Here is a 21,990-nt window from a genome sequence, read left to right on the forward strand (position 1 = left end):
TAGCACGCTTGTAAGCCGCGTTTGAGATGGTGTTAATCGATAGTCGATAACCGATAATCAATGATCAATCAGCTATGAATATTTAATTGGATTCTAAAAATAATGATCACAGACTCTCATGTTCAAATGTGTGTGTGTGTGGGGGGGTGTATACCCCTTCGCATGTTGGTGCTCGCAATTGCTGAGGATTTTTTATTTCTAAAGAAGACATGGGAAAACTCAAACTTATTGGGAATCCCATGTCTTCTTTAGGGTAGGTGCCGTTAATTTCTGAAATAGCCCACGGTCTGCCCCCCCCCCCCAACTTCATAATCAGAAGCTTTTCCCACCACGCTAGTAGATGCCATTGTAAAGTAGTGCTAGAGTTGGTGCGGTGGGGGAGAATATATAATTACAGATAGTCGATAACCGATAATCAATGAACAATCAGTTATACACGTTCAGTTAAACCCAAACACGCAAATGATGATCAAGGAATCATTAAGGATGATTTCCTTCTGGGTAGTGGGGGGGTGAGGGGTATTGATAATCGATAATTGATTATTGATTATCAATGATCGATAATCAATTATCATTTATCGATAATCAATCATTAATTTATCCATATTCAATGTTTGAAAATGTATAGGCCTCCGCAACCGACAAAACTAGGAATTGCTAAGGCTGATCTCCTGGGGGGGTGTGGGGAATCGATAATCGATAATTGATTATCGATAATCAATAATCAATTATCGATTATCGATGATTAATTATCCATAATCAATCATTAGTTTATCCATATCCATTGTTGAAAAATTTATAGGCCTCCGCAACCGACAAAACTAGGAATCGCTAAGGATGGTCTCCTTCTGGGCATAATTAATCATCGATAATCGATAATTGATTATCGATATAATCGATCAATTATCGATTATTGATAATCAATCATTAGTTTATCCATATTCAACGTTTGAAAATGTATAGGCCTACACAAACGCCAAAACGGGATATCTGCATTAATTTGAAAAAATGATTTTCTCCAAAGTGCTATAAAAGCACACTCTTTGATCATTTCTATGCACATCGTATCTCTTGCAACCTGAAGGAACGAAATTTGTTTCCGTTTTGAATTTAAACAGCTTAAAAATGACATTTTTTCGTAAATGAGGCTCAAATATTTTGTTCTGAATTGGAAAATTCTCTTGGTATAAAATGAAAACTATTACTGATTTTGATGGTAAATTTCAAACTTTTTTATATCAATCATCATATCCGTGGGCACGTGGTACTGTATTTTGAAAGCCATCCGAGTTTCCATTTTGACAAACGGATAACAGCAAAAATAGTTTTAACATTGTCATCTATGGAAGAAAAATCACAAAACTGCCTTTTTCTCAAGAAAAAAAATTGGGACTCAAATTGTTTTTTAAAATCTTTATATATGCTTAATAACTTTTAAAAAAAATTAAAAAAAAAAAAACGAAAAAAAAATTCAAAGCTGATACTCCATGTAAATGATTCCCCCAACCCAAACCCTAACCCTAATGCTACTCATAACCCTAATCCTAACCCTGACCCTAATTTCGTGTACAAGTAGGCCTACATGATAAAGAAATAAACAGCCTATATTGGAATATTGGACACTTACACAATAATAGCCTCATACACCCAACTCCGCCTGCTGCTTTCACTTCACTCTTTAATCCCTGTTATGAAACTGTGACAGAAGATTGATATACAGCCTCTCAGAGCGTCCGAACTTTTGTGTCACGTGACCCTGCCTTATATGGGCGCATCCAGATATTTTTGGCTCTCCCCCTAAAGAAGACATGGGAAAATCTTAATCTTTTTTAAGATCTGACCTCGTAAACAATGAGGTCAGATCATAGCCAGTAGTAGTACATATAGTGTGTTTCTATTGAGATCATTATCCGGATAAAACCCGGCTAAGAGATTAATTGCACCCAATAGAAACTGACCTTCTCCGCTATTCTCCGGATAATAGCGGGGAGAGTTTTCCGGGGAAATTATCCTACTTTTGGTAGGATAATGGCGGAGAAATTATCCGGGTAACGCCAATAGAAACTGACATCGTTCCGACAGAGTGCACATACAGGGGAGAAAGCGGAAATTGACACGGTCAGGTGATTTGTTTATCATTTTATCAGCTATGTTTTGAAGTAGGCCTACAGCGTACAATTTTCACTGGAAAAAATAGGCATAAGATTATTGAATAAATCAGAAATAACGACTGAAAAGCATACTTTCGTGTGGACAACTGAAGGAATAAAAGGGATTGCAGCATGCAGAGTGGTTTTGATTGGGGGGGGGGGGGTATACCCCGTATTTTGTACATTGTAGTCACACCTCGACCCGAGTATGAAAATTAAATATATTATATAAGTTAAACTTTTCGATCGTAATAGGTCCCATCAAGGTCAACTCACACTTTTTGCAATGACACGAAATATGACCTTTTGCTGGCAAGTGTGATGATCGGGCCACTGCGGCTGGTATTTTCCGGATAACATCCCTCAATAGAAATTGACCGTTATCCGTCATTCTCCGCTATTACCCGGTGAACAATTTCACTGGAAAAATTCCGGATGCTTAATAGAAACACGCTAATAGAGTATCATGCCTACGGATTTCATCACAGTCTTACCTTAGCACGCTTGTAAGCAGCGTTTGAGATGGTGTTAATCGATAGTCGATAACCGATAATCAATGATCAATCAGCTATGAATATTTAATTGGATTCTAAAAATAATGATCACAGACTCTCATGTTCAAATGTGTGTGTGTGGGTGGGGGTGTATACCCCTCGCATGTTGGTGCTCAAATTGCTGAGGATTTGAAAGCTTTTCCCTAAAGAAGACATGGGAAAACTCAAACTTATTGGGAATCCCATGTCTTCTTTAGGGTAGGTGCCGTTAATTTCTGGAATAGCCCATTGTGGATTCAGCTTATCTAAGTACTTCTTCAAAGTTGCGACGGGCCGCGAGGATTGCCCTGGATCTCGTACATTCTTCCGCCTTGGCTGGCCGTATCATCCATCGTGTGGTTCTTAGTGCCAAAGTCTTTCAGACTGTAAAACTCCCTACCACTCTCCGCTTCTGTCTGTAACAAAAAGTCTTCGGGTTTCATAACCCGTAAATTCTCCATCCCTCTGTTTGCGAAATATACCATGGTGTCTATGAATACCTTGTTCTGTAGACCACTGGCTGTAGTTGTATCTAGGCTAGCGCTAGCTTGAATGCGATCCATATCGGGCTTGCTGACTGGTGGATGTTTGTTTACCACTGCTTTCCCTTGTTGTTTCAGTGTAACCAATAAAGCTTTAAATGCCTTGCTTGACACAGAAAACTCCTGACTCTTGACGATGTCTACACCTCGCTGAGATAGAAAATGACGCTGCAGTTCGAATCGAATGGCTTGGATTGACTTCTTACTGTATATAGCTTTCCTTGTTTATTCCTCACTCCTGCATAGAATTTCGACAGAAGCACATCCAGGCCAGGGCTGCATTATCAAGGTCGGCATAATCGACTTGACCCTGCTTGCAATAGTCATCAAATACAGACACGCTGTATTTGATTTGTTTCTTGGTGTTATCGCTATCGGCACTGTTGATAAAACTGGCGAGTTCTTCATCATTAAATAGCTGAAATCGGGCTGGAGGTGTAGCCACGTCTTCGCTCATCAGTTCTGTAGCATCCATGTTTTGATTTTTCGTGGGAAATGACCTCAAAATGACCTCTGCTAATTGTCGTCTGCACCAAGGTCAAATTACGCTATGCACAGCTTGCAGTTTGCAATGCTGTCGCCCAATTTAGTGCTCTCAGCCAGGGTATGTCAGCAGGACAAAATATTCTCATAGTCAATGTCGCGGTTCAATGTTATACATGCTTTAAATGAATTGCGACGTGGGTATGCTGCTATCCGTATATAGTAAATATTCAGAAATACTATTTATGGCTTGGATGTACTATTTACGGACGTAAATAGTACTTTTTGCACTTCCTCACAGAATAGTGTGTTTATTTTTAGTCATGTGATCCACTTTTAACCAATCAATGAACAAGAATATATTAATGAAGTATATAATATACAAATATATACTGCCATGAGAGGTTCTGGTTAAAACTATGGGCCCGAGGTGAGATCAATAGTACTATGCGCCCCTCAGGAAAATAGTATTAATTGATCTCAACGAGGGACCATAGTTTTAACCAGAACTTCGAATAAAGGCAGTATATATTTGTTTTATACACTTCATTAATATATTCTTTGTTCATTGTTTGGTTAAAAGAAAATTATTTGACGTTTAGACTCTCCCGCTTCTATCCTGAGTGAATAGCACGACCAATTTAAGCACAACCTATATTTTGCCCTTCAAAAAAATCGAATAGGCTAAAATCAGGCTAACCAATTACAGCAGCGCGAAATGACGCTATGGCAGTTTCGCGTGCGTGAACTGTTACGTCGCATCGAATGCGCGCACGCTGAAGGCATGGTCAAAAGTACTATTTACGGCTTGGAGGTACTATTTACGGCTCATCCGGGACATTCAAAATACTATTTACGGCTTAGAGGTACTATTTACGGATAGGAGTACTGATGGTAGAACTATTTTTGGTCATGTGATCCACTTTTAACCAATCAATGAACAAGAATATATTAATGAAGTATATAACAATTAATGCCCCATATCTATGCTGTATTCAGTAGATAGCAACTAATAACGCATATCTATACTGTCTTCAGTATATAACAATTATTGCCCCATCTATGCTGTCATCTGTAGATAGTATACAAATATTTACTGTTCATGAGGGATCTGGTGGAATCCATTGGTCCCCAGGGTGAACTGGAGACTGTGGGCTTACTATTTACCCAAGACCGTAGGTCGAGGGAAAATAGTATCTTTGGGAATCAGGTTTATGAAGATAAAGTAAAGCAAAATATAACTACATAACTACTAATTAACCCAAACATTACAGATATTAAAACTGCAATTTACGTAGACTTTGGGGTCAATTTACAGAGATTTTGATTTATAGTTCACATTTAGAAATTGAAAATCTAATCCATGGGATAGGTTTACCGAATTTAATCAGAGGAATGTGTTACAAAGCAATATAATAATTATATTTTCAATTTGTTTATTAATTAGGTGTGGATTGAATTTTAAAGGTTGAACATTTGATATGTGTGATAATGTAACACTTAGAAGTAGATTTTATGAATATCATATCAGACCGTTTATGTTTTAAAATAGCCGAGACTAAAATTGAAATTTAAGAGGAATAATCACTGGGAATCGGATACACACAGAGACACAATATATAAGTCTGCTAGATTTTTAAAAAAAACAGTCTTTCTTTTCAAACAAAATCAATTTCAACTAGACTTAGCTGTGGTCTAAGACCACGAACACAGCCGTGCTGTGGCCCTTTAATGACCTTTGACCCCAAAATATATGAAAACCCCATAGACATTGGCTAACGTCAATGTATGTGTGCATGTGGCATAACTTTGCCATGTTACTTGTGGCAGAAGGGGCATTTTGAAGGTTTTTCGTCTCAGACCGGAAGTGACCCCTTAATGACATTTGACCCCAAATAAAAAAATACCACACATGAATTGGGTAACCACAATTCATGTGTGAACATACCGTTACTGTCCTATGTTTTTCTTAGGAAATAAAAAAACTTTGAAAGTTTTTCATTTTATACCGGAAGTGACCCCTTAATGACCTTAGACCCGAAATCTGTGTACACCCCATAGACACTGGGTAATAAAAATACATGTGTGCAAGTGTCATCACTGTCCTACGTAATTTGTGGGAGAAGATGCATTTTAAAGGTATTTCATTTATACCGGAAATGACCCCTTAATGACCTTTGACCACAAATAAAAAATGTCATATATACATTGGGTAAACACAATTCATGTGTGAACATACCATCACTCTCCTATGTTTTTCTTAGCTAAGAAATTTTCTTGAAGATATTTCGATTTATACCGGAAGTGACCCCTTAATGACCTTTGACCCCAAATCTGTGTACACCCCATAGACACTGGGTAATGACAATGCATGTGTGCAAGTGGCGTCACTGTCCTACGTAATTTGTGGGAGAAGATGCGTTTTAAAGGTATTTCGTTTTATACCGGAAGTGACCCCTTAATGACCTTTGACCCCAAATTTTAAAAAATACCACATCTACACTGGGTAACCACAATTAATGTGTGAGCATACCGTTACTGTCCTATGTTTTGTTTAGCTAATAAAAATTTTTGAACGTATTTCGTTTTATACCGGAAGTGACCCCTTAATGACCTTTGAACCCAAATCTGTGTACACCACATAGACACTGGGTAATAACAATGCATGTGTGCTAGTGGCGTCGCTGTCCTACGTAAGTTGTGGGAGAAGATGCATTTTAGTTTAAATCACGTTTTGACCCCTATGACCCCTGCGTGACCTTTGACCCCACGAGTTGCATGTGATATGTAGGGGCACGGTCAATGATCATTGTGACCAAGTTAGGTCAAAATCGATGTAAGCATGTGAGTGCTAGAGCAAATGTAAATGTTGACAGAAAGAAGAAGAAGAAGAAGAAAGAAGATCCTGTAAGAAAAAAGACACAGCCGTGACTAACGTCACGGCTGTGTAATGATTTTGGGTAGTTTCATTTCAATGCATTGGAATTGAAATAAAAATGATTTATCTCGGGCATGATGCAGTCATGTCTACAGTAGAATTCAACTCGACCTTTGCAGGACTTAAACCCCATTAAAAGCTATTAAACCAAGATTACACTCATTGAAAACAGCTCAACTGATTAAATCATATCTTCTCTGGTTAAATACACACAATATATGTTTCTGCTTTACACGCATAATGGAGCAATGAGCTAGGATTATACTTTCAGTTGGGTGAACGATTATAAAGCGGCGCTAGAGAACAATTCTGTGTGGTCTTTGTTTGCGAAATGAGACAATACGTGCTTATTGTTAACCAGCGTTCTTGAAAATGAGAAACATAGTGGTTTGCAGACTTAACACGGTTTGGAAATAATTTATTCATATTTTTTGATGTTATCTGTCGCTTACATATCCTTCCTAAAACACCAAAATACGCATATTTCCAAACATCTAAATTAGCTAAAAATTTAGGACATGTTACAAAACTATATGTTCTAGAATTTTAGAAGAGTACTTTTAGTATTGGCGGTTATTTTTCACACAGCGGCGTTAACTAGGCAATGTACTATTACCTATAACATTAACTAAAATACCAAAATGCACGATATTTCCAAACATCTGAATTAGCTAAAAGTTTAGGGCATCTTACAAAACTATATTTTCTAGAACTTTAGAAGAGTACTTTTAATATTGGCGGTTATTTTTCACACAGCGACGTTAACTAGGCATATCCCCATACTTTTAACGTAGGCTATTTGTAGAGGTCACGCGTCAATGGGAAAGAGCACTGTGTATTGTGTATAGGAAAACGGACAGTAACTGCAGTATGGTATGCATTGAATTGGATTGGGCTTGAAATTATTGTGAGTAATGAAGAATTGAATTGGATTGGAGTTGAAATCATTTTGAGTGATGAAGAATTTAAATGGAATTGGAATTAATGCAGCTTTGATTTAAATTCAGTCATTTCAAGCGGATGTCCCGTGATTCCTTCTAAAAGGCGCCCCCTTTGTGGTAAATTTCCGGGTCTAAGTGCATTGTAATAAACACCTCTACGTTTAAAGAAACGAGCTGTTTACCAAAGAAAAAAGACAGAGTGAGCACGATTATAAACTGGTCCTAAAAAGAAATACAACTCTTTTATTCAACGGAATGTAACTTTTAATGAATACATTAAAGACATTTAAATAGCATTATGTTAAAAATATATATTTGCACCCAGCAAACACAGAAATTTCCTTTTTTTTTCAAAACCTTTCAGCAACATTTAAATGTCGGTTTATATAAAGGTCATGAAAACGTTTTAAAACGTTTTGTATGAAAACACACTACAACAATATTTTTAAAATGTATTCACAATGTTATTGTAAACTATTTTGCCAACATTTTTTGCCCAATACTTTGTTAACACTTAAATAACATTATGTTAAAATATTTGCACCCAGCAAACACAGAAATGTTCTTAAAATGTTTTTTTAACAAAACGTTTTAATAACATTTAAATGTCGGGTTATATAAAGGTCATGAAAACGTTTTTAAAACGTAATTTAAAATATTTTTGGCAAACATTTTTTTGCAAAATATTTTTTCAACCCCAAATTAACATTCTGTATAAAATGTTTTGTTTCAAGTTTTCAAAAATGTTTTTGGAATGTTATTAAAACCTTTTTTATACCCTTTATATAACCCGACATGTACACGTTTTCTGTAAAACATTTTGTGTGTGATTGGCAGTAGATTATCAGAAAATGTTTTTTAATGTTATGAAAACGTTTTATACCCATGCATAATAATTATGTCCTTCCTTTATATAAGCCGACATTTAAACGTTTTCTGGCAACCTTTTATAACCTTTTGAGAATGTTGTCGAAAACGTTTTGTGTTTGCTGCGTCTAGAAAGTTTCCATTACAAGGATTTGTGGGAGCACGTGTGGCCGAGTGGATAAGGCGCCCGACTCATAATCCATAGGTTGCGAGTTCGAGCCCCGCTCGTGCCAACGTGTTGTGCCCTTGTGCAAGGCATTTTATCATCATTGCCTACTGGGGGATGGGGTTGGGTTGGATTGGATGTTTGTATAGTTGTTTGTTTCAATGTTGCAATATTGGCGCTGATTAAGCTGCTGCCTGCAAATTGCATTGTGTCTGTTTAGTTGTGTTTAATGTACATGTCTAGCAATTTGACCTGCGGGTCACCATTAGAGTTTGAAATAAAACCTTCCTTCCTTTCATAGCATAAAATACACAATATATTGAATCTGATATTGTTTCTTGTAAACAGGTATAGTAAAACTTTTTAAGAGTTGTTTGGAGTTCTTCTTAATCTTAACTTTAAAGAATATCTACCTTCTCACTTGTTATGTGGAAATTATGGCTGTTGGTCTTAATCTGATGCCAACAGATTCTTAGCATTACCAATGTTTAAAAGTGCTAGATGAATGATCGATAATGTACCTCCCCCCCCCCCCTACTTACCAAAGATATCAACATTTTGGTACTAGTTAACCCCATAGGCTATTTTGTTCAAGCTCCTACTAAAATTTTATTCTAAAAAGTTTTGTACCTTTGAACAAATTTGTCTGAAAACATTCGAAGAAAATGTTTACTTCTGGGCGTGGTTAGCACGCTAAGCATTTTCTTAGACAGTTTTTTTCGCAATTTCTTCCAAAGTACACGGATTTTAGGAGGAGCATAAGAAAGGTAGAGGCTATCTATTGAGCCTCCAGCATACTTTCCTGCCGCTTGCCGCTGCGGCAAGCGGCAGGGCGTTTCAACCAATGACAAGCCTTTATTATGTCCGTTTGTCTGCAATGCGAGTGCGCCACGCCGCTTAGCGGCAAGCGGCAGGGTAGTATGAAACCAGCATTAGTACCTAATACTAATAAGTCTCAGTATACACTAATCCAGAAAAAGAAATTTATAATTTTTCACATGCATCCACAAGGTCATATCTTAAAATCTGGATCTGGATCTGGACATTATCCTCTGAATAAACGGGTACCCGCATCGCATCAGAGTTGGTACAAACCAATGACCTATGACTGGATATGGCGAAATTTAGTTGAGGTAGTCCCTAACGGCGGTCTTGAAGTTTTTGTAGTCTGGTATGTCTAATATGTCGTGGGGCAGTCCGTTCCAGTGTGGTATTGTCCATGGAAAAAAGCTGTTTATGCGTGGAGGTCGCTGAGTTGACTCTAATTTGCATGTATGAAGATGGGTGGTGTCGTCTGGTCATTCGTGTTGGTCGGGTGAGGTGGTCCTGCCAGTCTATGTCGGCGAGTGTGTAATTCTGTACATCAAGCTAAGTCTGGTAATAAGGCGACAGGTATCCAAACTTGGCCATTCAAGTTGGTTGAGCATCTGTGTAACACTTGCTTCTCTGGAGTAGTTGTTGTAGCACAACCTAGCAGCTGACCTCTGTATCATGTCTAGCTGGTGTCTCTCTTCATTTGTGGAAGGGATCCAAGCTGCCGACCCATAAGTCAGTTTGGGTTGAATGAGCGACAAATAGAGGCGAGACTTGATGTATGTAGGACAGGCTTTGAAGTTCCTTCTGATGACACCCAGGATCTTCTTACAGCTGTTTGTGACTTCAGAGATATGCTCTTTCCAACGTGATTGTCACAAAACTTCAGACCAAGGTGCGGATGAGAATGTGTTGCCTCAAGAGTTTTTTGGCACAATGTGTATGGGGAAATTTTGATGGTTTTCTTGGTTGTGAAGTTCATTTTGAAACATTTATCGGTATTGAACGTCATCTGCCAGTCTTGACTCCAACGAGATATTGCGTCAAGATCTGTTTGAAGGATGATCTGGTCTTCTACAGAGTTGATCTCTCGATAGATGAATGCATCATCGGCAAAAGTCTGGTCTTTGTACCAGCACTCACACAGCTAGGCAAGTCATTGATGAAAACTAGGAAGCTCATCGGCCCAATAACAGTGCCCTGTGGCACGCTGGAATCTACATCTGCTGCAGTAGACTGAATACCATCGAGGACGACACACTATGCTCCTATGCATCAAAATGCTCACACTAAAAATCACAATGCTCACGACACACTATGCTCCTATGCATCAAATCCTATGCATCAAAATGAACCTAAATTACATACAGGATTAATTCAATACTCTCCTCTAAGCACATACCAGTAACCAAGCAGTTGTCCAAATGACACAACAGCAAAAGGCCCTGACATGGAACAGCTTCCTGGACAACAATTTTTCTGTTGTATGAGTTAGACAACTGCTTGGTTATTGACATGTGTTTAGAGTAGAGTATTGAAGTACTGTATGCAATTTTGGTTCATTTTGATGCACAGGATTTTAAGATATGACCTTATTATTGTTCATACTACTTTGATCATATTGATAATATACTTTATAAGGAATCGGATAGCAACATTTGCACAGTGTTTTTGTGGGACGTGCGAGCACATCAGAAACACCAAATTGCATTTTGAATATGACTGGAATATTCCGATATTAAATAATTATGATTTTTGAAATTCGCTATATAATACAATTTTTTATGGCAAATTATTATAAATTGACATTTCCTATATTTTTCATATCTATCTATACTAATAAAATAATAAGCGGTCTCTGTCTGTCCGGCTATGCGTTCCGCCGTGCTGCGACGCATCGATCCGATATTTGGGACATGGGTAGGTGCCGGGAAAAGCATGTTGACCGTGTGGTTTTGAAGGTCATCGGAGGTCAAGGTCAAAGGTCAAATTTTCAAACTTTGTCCGATCGGGCCCAAATTTGGTGGGTGGGACCCTTGATACGAGGGGAATATAGGGGCGAAATAAAATCGAGGTCAACCGAGGTCAAAGGTCATTACGGAGGGGGTCAAATTTCAAACTTTGTGCAATCGGGCTCAAACTTGGTAGGTGTAATCCTTTGTATGAGGGGAGCATGAAAACCATTATATGGAGGTCATCCGAGGTCAAAGGTCAAAGGTCATGGATTTCAAACTTTGTCCTATCGGGCTCAAACTTGGTGGGTGGCATCCTCCATACGAGGGGAATATATATGCGCAAACAAAATTGAGGTGGGCCAGTGCTCTCACAGCATCAGGGCTCTCACAGCTGCAGGTGCACTAGTACTAATAAAATAATGAGCTCTGTGTGTCTGGGTGTCTGTCTGTCCGGCTATGCGTTTCGCCGCGCTTCGACGCATCGTTCCGATATTTCAGACATACATGGGTATTGGGCGTGCACTGTTTACTGGGTAGTTTTAAAGGTCATCGGAGGTCAAGAAAGGTCATCAAAGGTCACGGTCAAAATTTCAAACTTTGTCCGACCGGGCCCAAACTTGGTGGGTGGAATCTTTGATAAGAGGGGAATATATCGCAAATAAAATCGAGGACAACCGAGGTCAAAGGTCATTACGGAGGGGTCAAATTTCAAACTTTGTCCAATCAGGCTCAAACTTAATGGGTGGAATCCTTCGTATGAGGGAGCATAAAAAACATATGGAGGTCATTCGAGGTCAAATGTCAAAGGTCATGGATTTCAAACTTTGTCCTATCGGGCTCAAACTTGGTGGGTGGAATCTTTCGTATGAGGGGAGCATAAAAACATTATATGGAGGTCATTCGAGGTCAAAGGTCATGGATTACAAACTTTGTCCTATCGGGCTCAAACTTGGTGGGTGGAATCCTTGATATGAGGGGAATATATGTGCGAAATAAAATTGAGGTCAATCAAGGTCAAAGGTCATCTACGGGCTCAATTTTAACTTTACCGTATTGGGCTTAAACTTGGTGGGTGGAATCCTCAGTATGAGGGGAGCATGAAAAATATTACATCGAGGTCGCCCGATGTCAAAGGTCATCTGGGGTCAAAATTTCAAACTTCGCCCAATGTGGCTAAAAGTATTCTCTATATCACGGGAGCATGAACAAAATCAAACCGAGGTCACTCGCGGTCAAAGGTCATATGGGGTCAAATGTTGGAGTATGTCTACTGGGCTTAAACATGATAAAATGAATCATTGATATGTCAGAAACATGTCATAAAGTCAAAAAGGGTCATCAGGGGTCAAGCAGTATTTCTATCATGCAGCTGGTGCCCTAATAGCTACAGGGCCATTACAGCTACAGGCGCACTAGTATTTAAAAATCCTCGAAGTAAACCTTATAAATCTAATGATATGTACTAAGTTAAAGTGTATGTTGCTAGGAGGAAAAGCCGTCCATCATTAGAAAAGTTTTCCCAACTACGTGTATATCGTGTTGTAAGATTTTGTTTGTTTATTATGTGTGTGAGGTGTGTGTATTGGTCGACATTACTCGTAAAATACAAAGTACTAAAACTTTGTTTACCCTGAAGTCACACATAAAGTTAAAAAAACACACATAAGTTCTCATTTTTATATATTTGTACTTTTATTTGCGATGTAATCAAGACTTGTTTTTATATAATAAGTTAAACTTCCAAGACTTGGGCCCTTCAACACTGAAGCAAGACATCTTGTTTGAGGGAGCAAATAAATACTAAGAGAAGAGAAGAAAAGAACAATGATATTTCTATGTTTCCTTATATTTATTGTAATTTTGTTTATTAATTAATACTTTTTTTAATCTCTTACACCATTAACAATGGTAATAATCATCTGTCAACCATCTGTTTACGAACAATGGTGACAATGGAAACGTCGTTATTACTCCTTAAAACACGTTCCTTCGGGGCCTCGTCCAGGCTGGTCACCTAGTAATGTAATAGGAAAAGTACATCATGAGTTACATGGCATAACAATCACAGATTTTCTGGGGATGGTCGACTGCATGAGATCTATAGTATGTCCTTTTGTGACTTCCTGTCGGACATATATGAAATAACAAATGGAAGTTGTATGACAATTATATAATCTGATAATTTCCATCGGTCCCGCTTCACTTGGAGTGTTCGGCGTCTGGGAGTCGCCGCCCTCGGGCCTGCCGGCCCTGCGTCCTTGATGGTTTTTTAAAATTATTATTGATAAGGACGCATTTTACCCCATAATTAACCACATTCTTCAGGCCGCAACTCTACACCATAGACAATATTTTTTGCTTTTCGTTATTACCTATTTTACGTGGGTCAAATGGGACCAGATAGAGAGATTGCGATTTCCAAACGTACGTACGTGGAATCTATTCAAAATCACTCTCCTGTGACGAGATTTTTGAATAGATTCCACGATGTCGATGCTACGTTTGGAAATCGCAATCTCTCTGATATCATCCGCACAATGCATACTCCTCTGCGTTTTACCAACATGCTAAAGGTTAGACGTTCTTACCATGTTCATCAATGATATTCTGACACAGGTCTCCATACTCCGAGCTGGACATGAGGGTTTCCAGTGCAGGTTGAAACCATTCCAAGACGCGGGAGTCTTTGCGAGCCATAAGGCTGTTCCCTCCAGGTGTGCAAGGGGCCAATTCTTCCGAGACTATTTCTACATCAGTTCGACCACGAACCACACTGCTCAGAATGAACCATGCGTCGATCTAAACAGAGAAAACAAGAGCTGTAATAAATATACATACGAAGACACAAAATTGGAGTGTAAAAAAAGTAATCAATTGATACCATTTCTCAATAGAAAAATTATATTTTTAGAAGAAAAATTAATCGAATTGAAACTTACCTCATTACTTTCAAGTGCCTGGATACAGCCAGAGACTCCTGCACACTGTACCACGTTCTCAGCTGGAATATCTGCTCCTGTAACATTGATAAATGAAATGAATAAAAATGATAAGCTTTATGTAAGTTATTTATGTAAGAACAAAAGTTGGTAAATGAAGTCCACAAAAAAGTTGACGTTGTACTGGTATCTGCGAAGTTAATGTTGAATATGGTGAAATAAAGAATGAAAGACAGACAAGACGATTAAAATACTTAACGTATTCTCCAAAACACTATAGTTATACTTACAACGATACTATCACCATATAAATCAGCCACGCATTGTTTATTGGATGAGAACCCATTGATGAAACCAATTTTCTTCGCCGTCAAATCGTGATAATCAAAACTGCCGGGATTGCCTGGTAGGGTAGCAAACACCTCCATCGTTGGCTGAACGTAATCGTCGCTGAAATCAAAATAAAGTCTGCGTTCGACGGTGTTTCTCCAGCCTGTGATTAAAAAAATTAAAAAAACCTTATCATTTTGCATGTTTGACTATTATTAACCATTGTACTACTTAAAAGGGAAAAAAGAATCACGCATCGCACATGAAAGCACAATTTAATAGAGGTTGTGCATATGACGTATCATACCGTAAATGTGGCGGACTACTCAAATGCATTCAACAAAAGCATGATTGCAACTTACCGCGACAGTTCGTATCACACACAAATAACAACAAAAATGCACTACGATCAAATTTGACCACATTTGATTTAATGGACTGCAATATGCGCCATGGTTACGTTGCGCCATGGTTACGTTGAAGGACACCGTACCGGTTCAAATCCTTTGTTTGGAGCCAATCGATAAAAGCATGCAGGGATATTACAATGGAAACCTACATGTAACATGCATAGGCAGATAAACCAGAGACTAACTCCGGACATACCTGCCTGCGCGGGGACTTGAACCAGGACAATCCGCTTGACGGACGGGCGTTCTATGTACTGGACTACACATACGGTACCTGATTAAACAGGGCTCGAGTCTGATGCTAAAAGAGCAGTCAGGGTAACGCGCCAGCTGACGAGACTGATTAAAATGTGAATTACGAGAGACGGGTTATGTGACTTACCTATGCATCCTTCATACCATCCCGCCATCATTCCGATACCACCGCGTGGGTCTTCCTGGTCAGCGCTGTACACGCAATTTGTGGTAATGTCATATACCGTTTTGCAATTCTTGCCTGCAATCCTGCACACTGGAATATTAAAATGAAAAATATTTAAAATGTTATTTGCTAAATCAGAACATCATGAAAGTCATGAAAATTCAGATGTTTGATTTTGTAAAATGTGTCTGTGTGGAAGATAAAGATAATGTCTTTCATAGGGGTGAATGGATTTCAAAGGAATAGCAGTTGTCTTACCTGCGTTTAAGACGTCAATGTCAAAACCTGCGGCTACTCCTTCATCGTTGCTGTTATTTGAAAAAAAATAATGATTAATGTATCTAAGCTACCATAATATACTGATAAACATAATTGCCGTTTGTGTCTTTATAGTTCAGAACTAAATTTATATAGAACTATTTTTTTGATTTTCCTTTAACATGTTTAATAATGAAGTAATGGTTTGCCAGTCTGATAAAGAGAGTTGCGCTGTAACAAGTATCAAATCGTAGTAACAGGATTCGTGCTCAAAATATGAATTTTCTAGTTCTAGGTATATGTGATCAAGCCAAATCAGTCGAACTCGAAATATTAAATTCTCAGTTTCTTATAGGGTAGTGAAAAGCATTTACAAAGCTTCATTTTGCAGAAAACTCCATTGAAACTGAACAACAAGTTCCAAAGATATCAGCAATGGAAACAATTTCCTTTGATTGGCTATATCTCAAAATCAATATTTCCGAGTTCCGACTGATTTTGCTTGATCGCGTCACATAATGTACTAGGACAATGAATTTTGTTCATTTTGAAACTGAACAACAAGTTCCAAAGATAAAGATAAAGACAAGTTCAACATTCCTAATGAACTTGTTCAAAGATGTACTGGGACAGTTTTTGTGCGTTAAAGTTTACGTTATGCATCATCATGCTTTTCAGAGACTCTGGGTGGTTAGGGACGTATGAATTAAAAGACTTACATGTATTGCTCATTATTTCCCCAGAGACCAACGTGAAACAGCCATTCTTTGTCTTCTTCAAGATCCAGTTTTAGGTGACCTTCGAGTGTCGTTTCATGATCGCCACTGAAATCTGCATAAACAAGCATAGTTGCATGTCAAAACAAAAAGTTACTGAATATGAAGTCGTGTCGAACTGAATGAGATTTCAAAATACGCAGAACAAAATTCTCTATCTATCGACTTTGGTGTTCGGATACTTTTCGTGCAGCATATATATACGAGATATATATAAAAATAGGTAAATAAATGTAGATATTTATATAGCGCTTTATGCCGTAAAAACAGCCTCAAAGCGCTTTACATTTATTCCACCGTTATTAGAATATGTCGAACCATGTTTGCTGCCTACAAATGGCGCAGGGGTTCATCAGTACAACGACTGTGATTGCCCCTAACAGCTTCCCATTGCACCTGGGTGGGGTGAGGCAAGCAAGACAAAGCGCCTTGCCCAAGGCGCAACACGGTGGCAGGACGGGGACTCGAACCCATGCACGTCAAGCAAGCTCTCAGATTATGAGTCCAAGGCCGTAACCACTGAGCCACCGTGCCCTCAGACATATATATGTGTCGTTGCAGCTACATGTACATTCGTCGCAAAAGAAGAATGATTTTTAATAAACAAAATTGATAATAAGGCAAATAGATATCAATATCATCGCCAATATAAACCAGATGAAAAGAAATAGCAATTAATAGAAGAAGATGCACGTGGTGTAGATGACGAAATTGGCTGCAAATATATGAAAACTACGAAGAAAAAACGGGAGGAAATGACTTACCTTCTTTACGTGACTTAATGCCGTGAGCCGTAGCAAATGCTACCAGTCCAAGAATAAGAACGATTTTCATCGTGAGGTTACGTGATGCGTCTGTGTGTATAACACTGACAAGCAAAAATAAAACGATGTTTATCTGCTCAACAACAACTTCAAACTACCACACATCTAGGGCTGGTAGTGGTGCGTGAAAGTTGATAGATTTATAATTACAACAAATGCCACGTGTAAATTAATAATCGAGTCATTAAGCAAATAAACTGGATTGTATTTTGTATATTTTGATACATATGGCAGCAAAATTACCCAGCGCAATAAACTTTTACTGCTTTTTCTTTGAATTTTCTGGTACTACTTGCCAGTACATTTTCACTATTGAGATATCTGATTGGGCTTAATGGGAAATAAATGCAAAACGAGTAGTTATCACCATGCGTGGTGTTTGGTATAATCGGCTATTCCAGTTGAAATCCACACTACCCCTGTGGAAGATTTTGGGAATATCTTCGACAGGGGGAGTATATTTTTCAAATGTAATTGACCAAGGTTTATCATTTTGAAACTCCCCCTGTGTTATGGCTTTACCTATATCTTTCACAACTGGAGTAAGTATTTCAAATGGAAGCTATACCCAATTGTCTATTCTATTCAAAACTCATACTCCCTTTGTGACAGACTTTAACTAAATCTTCCACAGGGGTAGTGTGGATTTTAAATGGAAAAGTCCAATGAAATCCTATTATATTCGAATGAATTTATCAGCGATAATTACCCAGCGCATTTTAAAATTGAAAACTGCTTTATTGAGATAAATGATCAAACTTTATGGGAATTATATGAAAATCAGTTTGTGCTCCGCCCTCCCTGCGTGTGTAGTATATTCTTTTTCAATTTATTTTTTAACCCTGGGAACTAAAAAGCCAATATGGAATTGAAATCAGAATCTTGTGAAACGATAACACAAAATCCATAAAAACAGCAACAAATTATATAATCACAAATACCACTTTTTGAAAGAAAATTTTTGAAAAAAAAATGTAGCAAAAATGTAACAAACAAAGTTGCGTTAATTAAATTGACACCACTTGCATAATGGGAATCCAATAATGTTACATCAAGGAGACATCAATTTTTTTTCATTTGATAATATACGTCTGCGCTCAAATCGGACACAATAGATGAATAAAAGCTTCAGTAGGTTGTACGTGGCTTCAACATCTTTCGTTTTTAGATTATTTTGATGTGTACTAATTTTAATAATATTTAAAAACATTAAACAAAGCACTGATAAAGTGTAAAGCACAATAAAATATAGCAATATTTACATACCGGAAAAAACATTATGGATCGCAATGGCGTGCCGTGGCCGCCCCAACCGGGGGCTGAAGAAAAAACAATTTTGCTGCCCCTTCCTTAACAGCCCAAAAAGGTTGACCCAATTTTTTTCACGGTCGTTTGAAAAAGTGAAGAGCAAAAAAACTTTTTTTTGCTTTTTCAATTTTTAGCGCCCTTTTTTCTTTGCTAATTCGTTTTGCCGCCCCCTTCGCTTTTGCCGCCCCTGTTTTTGCCCTCCTTCTTCTTCTTCCGCCCCTTCGTTTTTGCCGCCTTACTTTGACCCCTGGGCTGGCGCCCAAAGCCCCCCCAAATACGCCAAGCATGGATCGGCAACCAAGCTCACGTCCTGGATTGTATTCAAGGAGAGTAAATAAACATGGCGGGTAAAATGAATGACCGACGATACAGAAAAGTGTCCTGTGGATTAACGTCTAGGCGTAGTGCCTGTTTGTAGCGCATTATAAATCACTGCGCTTTTTTTTTCTATAAGAAAGAAGGTTGAAACTTACAAATCATGAAAATGTAACTCGAAAATGATATTCAAATTTGAGCAAATAACGATTGTGTCAGCTTTTTGGAAATGTGTTTTAGTTCAAATAGTTGGTTAAATAATAATTGTTCAAATAGATCAACTAATTGTAGATAACTACATATTGAAATAAACGACAACACCAAAGCATTTGAAATAGATATTTTCCTCCTTGTGTATTTGAATTTGACTATTTAATTAAATTAATCCTTTTAAGTACTTTATGGTTAGCAACTATTTCAAACTGTTGCGATTTGGTAGTTCACAGCATCTTGCGAATAGTTGAGTGCAGTTGGTGAGTGCCGGGGGTGAGTGCAGTTGAAAGTTTTAATCTTTTTACTTCTCATCTTGCGAATAGTAGTGAGTTTTGGCAAAAATTACATTGGTCATTTCAAAGCGAGTATGTAGAATAATTCAAACATCACAGATATATAGGTCATGTGTTTCTTGAGTTATGTTGAAAAGAGGGCTGAAACAACAACACTTATGTAAAACGTACATAATTAACTCATTAACAACAATAAAACACGTTTTCAATCAAAGTATATGATTTGTAGAATGAGCTTTTGCAAAATATCAAAGGCTTATTTTTCAACAATATATTGATTTAGATAATGGAAATCGATTTTTTGGCTGCTTCGACCAACAATACCTAGTCTAACCTTAAAATAGGAGAAATGTGTTTTGCTGTCTTCAGTATTCACTGTAGAATCCAAAAATACGTATAGACCTCCATCAACATCAACTATAGAAGTGCTGACGTGATATTCATATTTTCTGTCTGTGTTTCTTGTTAAAAACTTGGGGTAAAAGTGGGGTTTTTTTTCTCATTTTTACTTCCCCTAAATCGTGCCTTAGCTGTCAGAATTGCCTTAACATTTTTTTTTGCATAAAAGCAACACATCGAGTACTAATAGATAATTATAATTATATTGAAAATATTTTAGGGATGCCTTTAGATTCGAGCAAGCTTTGATTATTTGTGATATTATCAAGCAAATAAAGTTACCAATTTATTTTTATCATGGTTATACTGTATTCACGATTATCCTGAAATTATAATATCAAATTTGGGCATATGGTTTTCAAAAATTATAATTTGAATTTTTACTAAAAACAATCAAATACAAAAGCTATATTGTTTAGTAAAATCTCGTTAATAGTTGTATGCAAATATGCATCATTTAGGCTTAATTAGATTTTATATTGGTTTTGCTGGATGACAAAAACAAATTTACTCGTTAATGGACAATATATTTACAAGCCGACGACGGATGTCGGCTTGTTCTGTCTTCTTCTAATTCTTCTTTCTTTCTTTCTTTCTTCTGGCAACTCGTGACATTTTGCGTGACTTGCCACGTTTCGCCCTAGCTCTCTTATGCTTTGACAGATTTCAACCATACTTGAGCCAAATGACCACTGGACTAGGCCAAATCTTACATTTGACTTTGACCTGACTGTGACCTTTGACCTTGACCTTATGGCCAAAAATATTGATTTCACAAAAAATGCTACTCCTTCCACAAATTACATGCAATGATCATGTGACTCATGCATATGAATCAACATGTGGCAGTGCTTAAAACTTCCTAAAAAGATTGAGGTCAAAAGGTCATTAAGGGGTCATTTCCGGTGAAAGTCTGAAAAATTTGTAAAAATATTCAAAAAATCACTGTCTTTACAAATTATATAGCAGAGAGTCGCCATTAGCACACATGCATTGCTACTAGCCAGGGTCTTTAGGATGCCTACAGTTTTGGGCTCAAAGGTCATTAAGGGGTTACTTCCGGTCAAAAACGAAAATTATCAAAAATGTTTAAAAAAAATTTATCTCAAAATGTAAACAGACCAGAATAATATAACCAACATACATGAATAAGTGTTCCCTGATGTATGCATGGTATTTTTATTTTGGGGGTCAAAGGTCATTAAGGGGTCACTTCGGTTTTTAGCTGAATAACTTCAAGAATTTTTATCTCAAGAACTAAACATGTTAGAATTTTTTAATTAAAATTGGAACAATGCATTTTGTCGGTGTACACAAGGTTTTTTTTTTTTTTTAGGTTAAAGGTCATTAAGGGGGTCAAAAGGTCAATCAAAATTTTCAAAAATCAAAATCCATGTATAAGTTCCGATTAAGCTGAAATTCACCAGGAATATTTCTTATGACCTCCTAAGCACAATGCAAGAGCAGTTGACCCCATCCGTAACCCAGGGGTCAAGTTATAGGGGTCAAATTGCGGCTTGTATCAGCGTCTGTTGACTCTAGTCTTATCTTGTTTATGAAAAACTCAAATGCACCAGCCATATTGATGATAACGATAATGAGATTTTGGTAAAAGCAGGGTACGATTGCTTTCGTATTTTATTGTTTTCATTAAAATTGTTCAATTTTAAAATTATTTTCAAAATTCTCCGTTTATGCCAGTTTTCAATTCTAAATAATTTGAGCAGTCATTTAATGCTATTTAGAATACATCTTAAAAACGTGATCCACAGCATCCCCACCCCCAACTTTCTCCAAAAAAATGTTGAGATTTTTATACCACTGGAAACCTCTGAATTTCGTTTTGGTATATCAGAACGAAATTAAAACACATTGTCGCAGTGAAATACACGTAATCACGCAGAACTCGCAAACGCAAAATCTTTTTTCGTGGATATCTGGAAAATGTCATATAAAGAGGATGATGGAATCATGATATACTGAAAAAACATTTTGAAAGGAGTTTTGAGGTTCATCGATGCGATGTTAAGCGCAGCTAACATGTTAAATTTAAGGGTTCCATATACCAACGGTATTGCTGCTTCTACACTTCTATGTCGTGCAATTAAGGTTAGCA

At 37.5% G+C, this 21,990-nt stretch overlaps 2 protein-coding genes across 2 annotated transcripts in view; one reads left to right on the forward strand and one right to left on the reverse strand.

Moving 5' to 3' along the window:
• LOC140160586 (uncharacterized) overlaps nucleotides 1–21,990 on the forward strand; it is a 98,187-nt gene that overhangs the window by 25,788 nt on the left and 50,409 nt on the right. The window lies entirely within an intron of this gene.
• LOC140160268 (uncharacterized) lies at nucleotides 14,567–17,430 on the reverse strand. Its single transcript, XM_072183542.1, has 5 exons — nucleotides 17,287–17,430; nucleotides 16,466–16,577; nucleotides 15,747–15,796; nucleotides 15,450–15,578; nucleotides 14,567–14,820 (listed from the first exon to the last, which is right to left on the reverse strand). Exons 1-5 carry the CDS (start codon nucleotides 17,354–17,356, stop codon nucleotides 14,582–14,584), a joined length of 600 nt encoding a protein of 199 aa, XP_072039643.1. The 5' UTR covers nucleotides 17,357–17,430; the 3' UTR covers nucleotides 14,567–14,581.

The sequence above is a fragment of the Amphiura filiformis genome, chromosome 9 (assembly GCF_039555335.1).
Source record: "Amphiura filiformis chromosome 9, Afil_fr2py, whole genome shotgun sequence".
Taxonomy (NCBI): domain Eukaryota; kingdom Metazoa; phylum Echinodermata; class Ophiuroidea; order Amphilepidida; family Amphiuridae; genus Amphiura; species Amphiura filiformis.